Below are 14,563 nucleotides of genomic sequence, written 5' to 3' on the forward strand. Positions count from 1 at the left end.
TCAGTTCATTTATGTTACCTTTTTTTCATACAACCTAGATTACTCTGTGTGTGTGAGAGAGAACATAGAGACCTGATGATAATCTTCAGAAGGAACAACAAGAGCATCGAGAGGAGGAGAGTGAGAAGACATTAAAGACCCATGTGAGAGGGAGAGAGTGTGTGTGAATTTTCATTCTCTTACTTTTTGTTATAGCAAGGGCATTGTCACATTAGTGACAAAGACAATTTAGTAATTTCAAATCATTCCATTTTAGCGGGAAATTCTGTTAGGATTCTGTTACATTGTTTTTTTCTTTTTTCTCAATGTATAAGTACTGGATTGTTATGTCAGATTTGGTTATGAATGAAAATGTTGAAAATTTAGTCTCTTTTCTCATCTCTCTCTCTCTATCTCTCTCTCTGTTAATTCTTCTTCTTCATTTTTGATTTGTTCATTTAGCTCCATTAGAGCTTAAACTTGGCTAATCAGATTGTTCATGCGATTGTAAAGATTGATAATTCTATCTTCAATCTTTATCATTGGTATCAGAGCATTTCGATTATGTTGAATATATACGTATACAATATATACACTCGTTTGTACACTGGCTAAAACAAGGAAAGCAACATTCATGGAAGATCATGTCAAGCTCATGGAGAAGAAACTGAAAATGTATAATCAGAGACAGGATTTACAAAATAAAAAGTTTGAAGATACGCTTGTGAGATTGATGCAGTCGATTAATGAAATTAAGTCTCAAATGAAAGGTGCAAGCACGTCTAGGAACCATGGTGATGCTCACCATAGAGATGATGATCAGGTCATTGTTACTGAAACAAGTACTAATCGATCATTTAAGTTCACTCCAAAACTAGATTTTCCTAAATTTGATGGATCAAACCCTAGGAATTGGATTAAGAAGTGCACTAGATACTTTGATTTGTGTAAAATTGTATCTGATCAAAAAGTTAGTCTAGCTTCACTGTATATGGTTGATAAGGCTGAAAGTTGGGTGACTAGTTACTTAGCTGTGAGGAAGTTTGTGGAGTGGGATGATTTCATAATTGACCTGATATCTAGGTTCAGAGATGATAGTGCTGGTAAAATTGTTGAGTAATTCAATAAGTTGCAACAGACATGATTATTAGAGGATTATATTGATGAGCTTGAAGGTGTAAGATCACTGATGTTGCAGTATAATCATGTGCTACCAGATTCTTATGTTCTAGATAGTTTTGTTGGAGGATTGAAGGCTACTATGAAGCCTTTTGTGAAAGCTTTTAAGCCTGCAAACATTGCAGATGCAATTGAATATGTAAGATTGAAAGAAGAATCTCTTGCTGTTTCGTATAAGTCCACAAAACCAAACAACTATTCTACATATAGTCAGCCAAAAACAGGTCAAAACATACCCTTACTAGCCAATACAGGTCCACCTTTGTTACCAACTCCAAAATTTAAGCAAGGATCAAATACTGTAAAAGAAAATAAGAATTGTAGGTTCATTCCTGCTGATGTTAGGGCTGAAAAAATAGCAAAAGGTCTTTGCTATTACTGTGATCAGGCTTATGAGAGAGGTCATAAGTGCAAGTTTAAAGAACCTCAGCTGTTTACAGTGGAGGTTCCAGGGAAATTAGTGAGTTCTGAGATGGATTTGAAGGGTGATGAGTTGACTAATGAAAGTTTTTATGAAGTCAATGGGGATGTAGAGTTTGTAATATCAGTTAATGCTTTAGCAGGTAATCAAAATTTTCAGACTATGAGATTGAAAGGGATTTCTATGGGAAAACCAGTGCACATTTTGGTTGATTCTGGAAGTACACACAATTTCTTGGATATTAATTTTGCAAACAAGTTGGGATGCAAAGTAGAAGAGGTTACAACACAGACAATTACTGTAGTAGATGGTAATCACATTATCTGTAAACATGTGTGTAAAGAGTTCTCCTGGATTATGAATGGCAAGGAATTTACAACAAAAGTGATGTTAATTTCTTTGGGAAGTTGTGATATGGTCTTAGGAATTCAGTGGTTATCAATATTGGGACCAGTTTATTGGGATTTCAAGAAATTAAAAATGGAATTTATTCTTGATGATGAACAGATATCTTTGAAAGGTATTCCTCAGAAGAAGGTTAAGGTGATTGAAGGGCATCCTTCTGTCAAGCTTATGCAGAATGCTGCTCACTGTTGTCTTATTCAAGTGAGGTCATTGTCTTCAGTGCTCTTGTGCAATACAGAAGTGCACTCAAAGATGGATTCACCAGCCCCTTCTATAGAAGATTTCCTAGAGTTTCAGAAACTGAAACAGACATATGTGTCTGTATTTGATGAACCTAAAGATTTGCCACCAACTACAGGAATATTTGATCACAAAATTCCTTTAAAAGAAGATGAGGGATCAGTGAATATCAGGCCTTACAGATATCATTTGAAGGAAAGGGATATTATTGAACAACTTATTCAAGAAATGCTGGAAAGGGGTTTAATTCAGGGCAGCTCTTCACCTTTTGCTTCTCCAGTAGTTTTGGTAGGGAAAAAAGATGGTACTCGGAGGTTATGCATATATTATAGGGAACTTAATAGAAAAACTATTAAAGACAAGTTCCCTATTCCAGTAATTGATGAGCTTATTGATGAATTATCAGGTGCTAAAGTCTTCTGTAAATTGGATCTCAGGTCAGGGTATCATCAACTAAGGCTACATCTTGATGATGTGTTTAAAACTGCATTTAAAACATACACGGGACATTATAAGTTCTTGGTTATGCCTTTTGGCTTAACCAATGCTCAAGCCTCATTTCAAAGCTGGATGAATGCTATTTTTAGGCCTTTGTTAAGGAAATCTGTTCTGGTATTCTTTGATGATGTGTTGGTATACAGTAAGAATCGTCAAGAGCATTGGTTACATCTGGAAGCAGTGTTACAGTTGATGAGTAAAAATGACATGCATATTAAGCCAAGTAAGTGTTTCTTTGTCGTAAAAAAGATTGAGTATCTAGGACATTTAATTTCAAAAAAAGGTATAGAAACTAATCCTCAGAAGCTAGCTGCTGTTAATAGTTGGCAAGTTCCCAACACTGTGAAAGAGTTAAGGGAATTTTTAGGATTAGCTGGCTACTATAGAAAATTTGTTAAGGATTATGCTTTGATTAGCAAGCTTCTAACTGATTTGCTGAGGATTGGAGCATTTCAATGGTCTACAGAAGCTCAACATGCTTTTGAAAAACTTAAACAGGCTCTTACTACAGCTCCAGTGTTGGATGTTCCTGATTTTGAAGAGACATTTGTCATAGAGACATATGCATCCAAGAGAGGGATTGGTGCTGTTTTAATGCAAAAAAAAATCACCCTTTAGCATTTATCGGTAGATCTTTGGGTCCTAAATGGCAAATATTGTCTGTTTCTGAGAAAGAATTACTAGCCATAGTTTTTTTAGTTCAGAAATGGGAACAATATCTATCTAGTGGCCATTTTATCATTAAGACAGATAAGAAAAGCTTAAAATGGTTGTTACAACAAAAGGTTTCCACTCATTTTCAACAGTTCTGGCTATCAAAACTACTTGGTTTTGAATATGAAATTCAATATAAGCATGGTAAAGAAAATATAGCTGCAGATGCATTGTTAAGGGCAAAAGGAACTGAAATTCTTTGTTTGGCCATTTTTGTAGTAGCTTCTAATCTAGAAGATCTAATCAAGGACAATTATAAGGATGGTCAATGGCTTGAAGGTATTCTGCAATCTTTTCAGAGAAATGAGAATGTGGACCATTTTTCCTTTCTAGATGGTTTGTTAAGGAAGAATAATAAACTTGTAGTTGGAAATTCAGGAGATCTTCAAACAAAAATTATCAGTTGGCATCATTCATCTGCTGAAGGAGGTCATTCATGGAGGGATTTAACTTTGAAAAGGCTTAAACACCCATTCTATTGGAAAGGAATGTCTGTGCAAGTGAGTCAATTCATTCAAAATTGTCAAGTCTGTCAAAGGAATAAGGCTGACTTAGCTGCTTAACCTGGCTTATTACAACCATTTCCAATTCCCAATGAGATATGGACAAATATTTCTATTGATTTCATCACTGGCTTACCTACATCTCAAGGTAAAACTGTTATCTTTGTAGTGGTGGATGGATTGAGCAAATATGCTCATTTCATGGCCCTTTCTCATCCATATACTGCAGTTGGAGTGGCTCAGGTTTACTTAGACAATGTTTTTAAACTTCATGGTTGACCTAGATCTATAGTAAGTGATAGAGACAGTGTTTTCCTAAGTACCTTCTAGAAAAGTCTTTTCTCTATTCATGGTACTAAATTTTTGTTATCATCAGCTTACCATCATGCTACTGATGACCAGACAGAGGTTGTTAACAGGTGACTTGAAAATTATTTGAGATGTATGTGCAGTACTAATGAAAGGGATTAGAATTCTTGGTTACCATTATTAGAATGGTGGTACAATACTCATTTTCATACTGCTATTAGGATGACACCTTATAAGGTAGTTTATGGTCAACCTCCTCCATTGTATTTGCCTTATTTGCCTGGGGAAGTTTTGAATGATGAGGTTGACAGGAGTTTGCAAAGAAGGGAACAAATTTTGATTGCTCTTAAAAATCATTTGACTAAGGCTCAACAGAGAATGAAGAACCAAGCTGATAAGCATAGGTTTGACAGAAATTTTTCAATAAGTGATTGGGTTTGGTTGAAACTTCAGCCTTAAAGACAACAGTCTGTGCAGTATAGAGCTAATAATAAACTTTATGCAAAGTTTTATGGTCCTTTTCAGATCATTGCTAAAATTGGAAAGGTGGCTTATAAGCTCAAACTTCCATCATCTGTTGGTATACATGATGTCTTTCATGTTTCTCAGCTTAAGGCTTTTCATGGAGACCTTCCATTGACTGTTACTTTGCCTACATCAAAAGAAACTGCAGCTAAAACTAGAATGCCTCAGGCTATCCTGGATAGAAGAGTTCAAAAAGTTCACAATGCTGTTGAAGTGCAGTTCTTGGTGCATTGGAAAGGCTTTCTAGAATCTGAAGCAACTTGGGAAGTGGCTGCTGATTTTTTTACTCAATTCCCGGAATTTCCTTACTATTGATGACTTGAGGACAAGTCCTTGAGAAGCAAGGAGATATTTTATAGCAAGGGCAATGTCACATTGGTGACAAGGGCAATTTAGTAATTTTAAGTCATTCCATTTTGGTGGGAAATTCTGTTAGGATTCTATTACATTGTTTTTTCTTTTCTCTCAATGTATAAGTACTGGATTGTTATATCAGATTTGGTTATGAATGAAAATGTTGAAAATTTAGTCTCTCTTCTCATCTCTCTCTCTCTCTCTCTCTCTTTCTCTCTCTATGTAACTCAATTCCCTCAGTGTTTGGTGGAATCTCGGAAAATGAAAGTGTTCGTTTTCGAATTCCGACGACTTTTACATACACCCATTCCCATTACTGAACACTAATACGAAATCGGAATTTCCATGAAAGAACTCATATATAGTGGCGTCTGATATATTTTACAATCAGCATAAGTTACTATTCATCAGGGTTTTGAATAGTACCAAAAATTGGGGTTATTACAGTCTCCCCTCCTTAAAAGGATTTTGTTCCGGAATTAGGTTGAAAATAAATGGGGATACTGTTCTAACATTGCACTTTCTAAGTCCTGAGTCGATTCCTGATCATTCCGATCCTTTTTCAGCACATCTCACTAGTACTATACTTTTGCTTCCCGATCTCACCATGTCTGGTCTACAATCATTACTATTTTCTATAATTGAAGTTATTCTGGTTATACTTTTACCTGTTGACATCTTATCATTTTTCTAACATTTTATCAATTTCGGCGTCACCAACACACTTTAATTTCGGGGGCAACCTTACTTATGATATACCCTTTTCTAATCGCTTTTACTGTTACAAGCTTGATCAATATATAGAAGTAGAAGAATTTATTGAGAGATCACCATGATCAATGAACACTTGTCATATTGCATAGTTAGTACAGAAGGGGGCCAGCCTTTAGTACTTGACAATTAAACAATTTGTGGTACCCTACTAGATTTCTATCACACAGACAGATACTCGTTCGGCAGTACCTCCCTTTTTTGAAGGGTTGTTCTTCTCAATTATAAAGAAGATGAATAGGAGAGCAAAAGAAAGAACTTCGGAGAATTATAGAAAATTTTATGGTTGGAAAAATATTATGCTAAATTTTACCTCTGAACTATAGAGGTTTATCAAAGAAAACAAGAATATAAAGGTCAGTACCAAGTACTAACTTATCACAGGTTCAAATCAAACCACCTTATGATTGCATTCAGTGGCATCTAAGAATCGAACTCAACGAAAGAGCATCTCAAGTTCAACCGTCTACGGGTTCATGCTCTCGTTCACTCTTAACATCAATCACTTTCGAAAACTTCCCCGCATCTAGAAGCCACTCGACACCATCGCTACTGGAATCCTACGCGGTACTCCAGTATCTTTCGTATACATAATTATAACTATTCATTGATAAGAAATAAATATTAAATAATAAGTAATTCGTCGACTTGATTAGCCTATCAAATATAACTTGTTCATCGTCATGACCCGATCATTGGTACTCATAACCCAATATCCATTATAATATAATTCACATGGTTGTCATCAACTCATCACTTACAGCATCATTGCTGCATTATTATAGTCCATTTGCTAATCTAGTGCAGTCATCATACAAAATTCATATTGGTTGTAACAAAATCTTCTAAGAAGACAACCAAATAACTATTCCTGATCCATGAGGATCATTTACTGAACTTGACGTAGATGTGTCATGAATCGGATAAAATGGCAGAATAGTTTCAACCAAGGCAACAGTAGCAGGTTAATACCATTATTAATCATACATCCTCAATAGGAGACTTGAAGATTAAAGGTTCACTTAGTCATTTTTTTGTATCATGGTCATGGATTATCTCAAGATAGTTACTCCTAAGGTATGTAGTCCGCTCACAGTGATAACGGGAATTAAATCCTTACCAAACTACTACTAAGGTAGAATATCACCCAATTATTAGAAGCGAAGCAAATCTTCCACACCATAATATATCCTTCAAGGTTTCACCCAACATTACTATATTCCTTTGGCACTAGTATTTATAACCGCTCTCCTTTTTTTTGACGAACAAAATGAAGAATTCATTAAAACATTAAACCCCAGCCGGGACAAACCCCCGAACTGTCAACTACAACCTGATTGTGAAATAAAAATTGAGCTAACCAAATAGCTATTTTGTTTTCAGATTGTTTAACGCATAGAATATTCAAATTCTTTAATCTAAAAAGTATTACAATGACATCTCGAATAATCCAACCTACATCAATTCCAAAATTAGTAGTAACACAATTGACCTTCACATAAGTATCATCTGTAGCCCAATGTTCAGAACTATCAATTATATCAATTGATATTAGAGCAACAAAAACCCCTAAAATATTCCCCTTCTCCCCCAGATGTAACCAATGCTCAAGCCTCATTTCAAAGCTGGATGAATGCTATTTTTAGGCCTTTGTTAAGGAAATCTGTTCTGGTATTCTTTGATGATGTGTTGGTATACAGTAAGAATCTTCAAGAGCATTGGTTACATCTGGAAGCAGTGTTATAGTTGATGAGTAAAAATGACATGCATATTAAGCCAAGTAAGTGTTTCTTTGTCATAAAAAAGATTGAGTATCTAGGACATTTAATTTCAAAAAAAGGTATAGAAACTAATCCTCAGAAGCTAGCTGCTGTTAATAGTTGGCAAGTTCCCAACACTGTGAAAGAGTTAAGGGGATTTTTAGGATTAGCTGGCTACTATAGAAAATTTGTTAAGGATTATGCTTTGATTAGCAAGCTTCTAACTGATTTGCTGAGGATTGGAGCATTTCAATGGTCTACAGAAGCTCAACATGCTTTTGAAAAACTTAAACAGGCTCTTACTACAGCTCCAGTGTTGGATGTTCCTGATTTTGAAGAGACATTTGTCATAGAGACATATGCATCCAAGAGAGGGATTGGTGCTGTTTTAATGCAAAAAAATCACCCTTTAGCATTTATCGGTAGATCTTTGGGTCCTAAATGGCAAATATTTTCTGTTTCTGAGAAAGAATTACTAGCCATAGTTTTTTCAGTTCAGAAATGGGAACAATACCTATCTAGTGGCCATTTTATCATTAAGACAGATCAGAAAAGCTTAAAATGGTTGTTACAACAAAAGGTTTCCACTCATTTTCAACAGTTCTGGCTATCAAAACTACTTGGTTTTGAATATGAAATTCAATATAAGCATGGTAAAGAAAATATAGCTGCAGATGCATTGTTAAGGGCAAAAGGAACTGAAATTCTTTGTTTGGCCATTTTTGTAGTAGCTTCTAATCTAGAAGATCTAATCAAGGACAGTTATAAGGATGGTCAATGGCTTGAAGGTATTCTGCAATCTTTTCAGAGAAATGAGAATGTGGACCATTTTTCCTTTCTAGATGGTTTGTTAAGGAAGAATAATAAACTTGTAGTTGGAAATTCAGGAGATCTTCAAACAAAAATTATCAGTTGGCATCATTCATCTGCTGAAGGAGGTCATTCATGGAGGGATTTAACTTTGAAAAGGCTTAAACACCCATTCTATTGGAAAGGAATGTCTGTGCAAGTGAGTCAATTCATTCAAAATTGTCAAGTCTGTCAAAGGAATAAGGCTGACTTAGCTGCTTATCCTGGCTTATTACAACCATTTCCAATTCCCAATGAGATATGGACAAATATTTCTATTGATTTCATCACTGGCTTACCTACGTCTCAAGGTAAAACTGTTATCTTTGTAGTGGTGGATGGATTGAGCAAATATGCTCATTTCATGGCCCTTTCTCATCCATATACTGCAGTTGGAGTGGCTCAGGTTTACTTAGACAATGTTTTTAAACTTCATGGTTGACCTAGATCTATAGTAAGTGATAGAGACAGTGTTTTCCTAAGTACCTTCTAGAAAAGTCTTTTCTCTATTCATGGTACTAAATTTTTGTTATCATCAGCTTACCATCATGCTACTGATGACCAGACAGAGGTTGTTAATAGGTGACTTGAAAATTATTTGAGATGTATGTGCAGTACTAATGAAAGGGATTAGAATTCTTGGTTACCATTATTAGAATGGTGGTACAATACTCATTTTCATACTGCTATTAGGATGACACCTTATAAGGTAGTTTATGGTCAACCTCCTCCATTGTATTTGCCTTATTTGCCTGGGGAAGTTTTGAATGATGAGGTTGACAGGAGTTTGCAAAGAAGGGAACAAATTTTGATTGCTCTTAAAAATCATTTGACTAAGGCTCAACAGAGAATGAAGAACCAAGCTGATAAGCATAGGTTTGACAGAAATTTTTCAATAAGTGATTGAGTTTGGTTAAAACTTCAGCCTTAAAGACAACAGTCTGTGCAGTATAGAGCTAATAATAAACTTTATGCAAAGTTTTATGGTCCTTTTCAGATCATTGCTAAAATTGGAAAGGTGGCTTATAAGCTCAAACTTCCATCATCTGTTGGTATACATGATGTCTTTCATGTTTCTCAGCTTAAGGCTTTTCATGGAGACCTTTCATTGACTGTTACTTTGCCTACATCAAAAGAAACTGCAGCTAAAACTAGAATGCCTCAAGCTATCCTGGATAGAAGAGTTCAAAAAGTTCACAATGCTGTTGAAGTGCAGTTCTTGGTGCATTGGAAAGGCTTTCTAGAATCTGAAGCAACTTGGGAAGTGGCTGCTGATTTTTTTACTCAATTCCCGGAATTTCCTTACTATTGATGACTTGAGGACAAGTCCTTGAGAAGCAGGGAGATATTTTATAGCAAGGGCAATGTCACATTGGTGACAAGGGCAATTTAGTAATTTTAAGTCATTCCATTTTGGTGGGAAATTCTGTTAGGATTCTATTACATTGTTTTTTCTTTTCTCTCAATGTATAAGTACTGGATTGTTATATCAGATTTGGTTATGAATGAAAATGTTGAAAATTTAGTCTCTCTTCTCATCTCTCTCTCTTTCTCTTTCTCTCTCTATGTAACTCAATTCCCTCAGTATTTGGTGGAATCTCGGAAAATGAAAGTGTTCGTTTTCGAATTCCGACGACTTTTACATACACCCATTCCCATTACTGAACACTAATACGAAATCAGAATTTCCATGAAAGAACTCATATATAGTGGCGTCTGATATATTTTACAATCAGCATAAGTTACTATTCATCAGGGTTTTGAATAGTACCAAAAATTGGGGTTATTACAGTCTCCCCTCCTTAAAAGGATTTTGTTCCGGAATTAGGTTGAAAATAAATGGGGATACTGTTCTAACATTGCACTTTCTAAGTCCTGAGTCGATTCCTGATCATTCCGATCCTTTTTCAGCACATCTCACTAGTACTATACTTTTGCTTCCCGATCTCACCATGTCTGGTCTACAATCATTACTATTTTCTATAATTGAAGTTATTCTGGTTATACTTTTACCTGTTGACATCTTATCATTTTTCTAACATTTTATCAATTTCGGCGTCACCAACACACTTTAATTTCGGGGGCAACCTTACTTATGATATACCCTTTGCTAATCACTTTTACTGTTACAAGCTTGATCAATATATAGAAGTAGAAGAATTTATTGAGAGATCACCATGATCAATGAACACTTGTCATATTGCATAGTTAGTACAGAAGGGGGCCAGCCTTTAGTACTTGACAATTAAACAATTTGTGGTACCCTACTAGATTTCTATCACACAGACAGATACTCGTTCGGCAGTACCTCCCTTTTTTGAAGGGTTGTTCTTCTCAATTATAAAGAAGATGAATAGGAGAGCAAAAGAAAGAACTTCGGAGAATTATAGAAAATTTTATGGTTGGAAAAATATTATGCTAAATTTTACCTCTGAACTATAGAGGTTTATCAAAGAAAACAAGAATATAAAGGTCAGTACCAAGTACTAACTTATCACAGGTTCAAATCAAACCACCTTATGATTGCATTCAGTGGCATCTAAGAATCGAACTCAACGAAAGAGCATCTCAAGTTCAACCGTCTACGGGTTCATGCTCTCGTTCACTCTTAACATCAATCACTTTCGAAAACTTCCCCGCATCTAGAAGCCACTCGACACCATCGCTACTGGAATCCTACGCGGTACTCCAGTATCTTTCGTATACATAATTATAACTATTCATTGATAAGAAATAAATATTAAATAATAAGTAATTCGTCGACTTGATTAGCCTATCAACTATAACTTGTTCATCGTCATGACCCGATCATTGGTACTCATAACCCAATATCCATTATAATATAATTCACATGGTTGTCATCAACTCATCACTTACAGCATCATTGCTGCATTATTATAGTCCATTTTCTGATCTAGTGCAGTCATCATACAAAATTCATATTGGTTGTAACAAAATCTTCTAAGAAGACAACCAAATAACTATTCCTGATCCATGAGGATCATTTACTGAACTTGACGTAGATGTGTCATGAATCGGATAAAATGGCAGAATAGTTTCAACCAAGGCAACAGTAGCAGGTTAATACCATTATTAATCATACATCCTCAATAGGAGACTTGAAGATTAAAGGTTCACTTAGTCATTTTTTTGTATCATGGTCATGGATTATCTCAAGATAGTTACTCCTAAGGTATGTAGTCCGCTCACAGTGATAACGGGAATTAAATCCTTACCAAACTACTACTAAGGTAGAATATCACCCAATTATTAGAAGCGAAGCAAATCTTCCACACCATAATATATCCTTCAAGGTTTCACCCAACATTACTATATTCCTTTGGCACTAGTATTTATAACCGCTCTCCTTTTTTTTGACGAACAAAATGAAGAATTCATTAAAACATTAAACCCCAGCCGGGACAAACCCCCGAACTGTCAACTACAACCTGATTGTGAAATAAAAATTGAGCTAACCAAATAGCTATTTTGTTTTCAGATTGTTTAACGCATAGAATATTCAAATTCTTTAATCTAAAAAGTATTACAATGACATCTCGAATAATCCAACCTACATCAATTCCAAAATTAGTAGTAACACAATTGACCTTCACATAAGTATCATCTGTAGCCCAATGTTCAGAACTATCAATTATATCAATTGATATTAGAGCAACAAAAACCCCTAAAATATGAACATTTTTTTGTTGTTAAAGGTGAGCTTTTGCGATATCCACTGCCGTCTCAGATCTGATACAAGTCTTACGGATCTCAAAAATTATCATATAAATCCTTTTAAGATCGGCCGAAACCAGCAATAAAAGACAAAATAACATCATAACATAAAACACTAACATCCCAAAAAGATGGGCATGACTAACAACCTTGATAACAAGGTACTCGAGAAGATCTCACCCGAAAAGAATTAGATCTTGGTTTATTGAGAAAATCATAAATAAAAAAAAGGAGATGGGAGAGCGAAGGGGGGTTTGATCGATTGATGGATGAAGGTTGAAAAATAGAGAAATGGTGGCTAGAACTCTAGTTTCGGGGATCGACTCTCAAAACCCTAATTTTTTTAGTATACTGGTTAGTTGCCGCCACCATGTTTATTTAAGCTGTAATGACGAAACTTTAATCGCTCTCCTTTATTTAAAGTGTCGGCCACCGCTTTGGCCTTCCCTGATAATAATAATTTCTTATAATCGATGCCTATTAAACTGACTGCAACAAAGTTTTCTACCTCATTTCTAATCACTGCGATGTGAAAATATTTTCCTTTAGCTCTAAAAAAGAAAAATCATCATTGTTCCATAAGTTATTGCCTCAATCCATAAATGTGAACATTATCATGGCTAATTCCAAATCATACCTAGGACATCTCTTACCCTAGGTCCTTAAACCATCTTCTCATCTTTTACAACTAGGGTTCCTTAGGATTTCCCATATACCTAATTCCTTTATTGTTCTTCAACTTTATTTCCTTATATTCCTTTCCACCTTTTAGCTAGTTTGTTCCCATTATGATCTCATCGTGAACCTACATGGCATAATTATTCACTTCAAATATCTTGTCATTGCAAATCCGAATCATCCGAATCCGCATCATCCAAAATAAACCTTGACCATTCCCAAAATCCTGGATTCATAATTTGTCATACTCAACTGCTTTTGGTCTGACTCTAAAACTCCTACAATATTTCTATTTCCCAATGCTAAAGACAATGCTTGCATGGTACAAAGAGTGTGTCAAATGACAAAATATATTAGAAAAACTTTATAATCTTTTCGCTGAGTGGGCGACCTTGTTAGGCCTCAATCACATTATTCCTTGGAACTTCAGTCATCATATATTTTACAGCATATAGAATGCATTGTGAATTCACTTATAATAAATTTGAAAGTGAGTTGAACTAGTGAAACAACAATCATTCCAATTCAAGAAATATTAGTGATTAGCCGAACAAGTTTGGCTATCTCAACTAGTTTGAAACATAATATCTAGCAAGGATAATTTGCTAGGTTTTTATCAAAGGTTAATTTTTTTACTAGTTAGAACAATTACTATTCATTCTTAATGACATATATAACTAGCCAGTTCCAAACTTCTAGTAAAAAAATCTTAATACCATAGCCAATTTGAATAGAAGAAAGCCAAAATCGCTGGCTACTTGAATAAGGAGTTGAAACAAAACAGTAATGACCTTTTGAACGAACAAGGTGAGTATAACTTTAATTTGAAGTCCTTTGTATCGGGACAATCGATAACCTTCCATCTAATATTTCTTGTCAGTGAAACGGTCCACCCAAAGGTGTCTCCGTATGGATACTTAATTAAATTCTTTAGTAGTATCAGATCTGGAATACCGAGATCAAATTGATATTCGTGTTATGATTTCCATACTAGATGTACAAGCCTCGTTTTAAATGGAAGAAAAGAATCTGCGAGGAATCTCTGAACAAAAGATCGTCTATTTTTAAATAAATGGATAGATATTTATGAGCTCGTTTAGGAAGTTCATGTATAAAGGAAGGAATCGAATATTTTAGAAAATCTTTGAAGAATATTTATCAAATAATTAAAGAAATTTTTATCGAACTGTCCTTGGATAGTTGAAAGAAAGAAAGATATGGAGGGATAAAGAGATATAAATGAATATATAAGTTGAAATGGTTATTTGTCATGAATTATTCAAAGTAACACAGGCAAAATAGTTTTAGATTGAGTAATTCATCAGCAAGTAGATACCAAAATAAGTCAGTGGTCATCAAAAGTTCTAACACTACTGGTACGAGAATCATCCTACCTTCCCATTTTCACAATATAAGGTACCAACCAAGGTATTCCTTAAAATCATCTTAAAGTCACTTATAAGGTTGAGGTTCATCCATATACATCCATCATTCCTCTATAGTCATCCTAGATTTACAGCTCCCATGGTCGAATCAATATGTCAACCCAATATGGAGGTCTACTAATTAGTGCATATGTAATCTCTAAGAAAATTCACATCGGTATAATCTAATTTTCCAGATTCAGTTGTCTTTCTTCCGGT

General features: G+C 35.0%; 1 protein-coding gene across 1 annotated transcript; it reads left to right on the forward strand.

The window, feature by feature from the left end:
• Nucleotides 1-613: 613 nt before the first annotated feature.
• On the forward strand, nt 614-5,088 carry LOC141704251 (uncharacterized). The gene is made up of 7 exons (XM_074507535.1): nt 614-1,082; nt 1,197-3,310; nt 3,529-3,715; nt 4,109-4,182; nt 4,270-4,358; nt 4,470-4,683; nt 4,774-5,088. The coding sequence occupies exons 1-7, from the start codon at nt 614-616 to the stop codon at nt 5,086-5,088; spliced, it is 3,462 nt and encodes a 1,153-aa protein (XP_074363636.1).
• The last annotated feature ends 9,475 nt before the right edge of the window (nt 5,089-14,563 follow it).

Source organism: Apium graveolens, unplaced genomic scaffold (genome assembly GCF_009905375.1).
Source record: "Apium graveolens cultivar Ventura unplaced genomic scaffold, ASM990537v1 ctg7620, whole genome shotgun sequence".
Lineage (NCBI taxonomy): Eukaryota > Viridiplantae > Streptophyta > Magnoliopsida > Apiales > Apiaceae > Apium > Apium graveolens.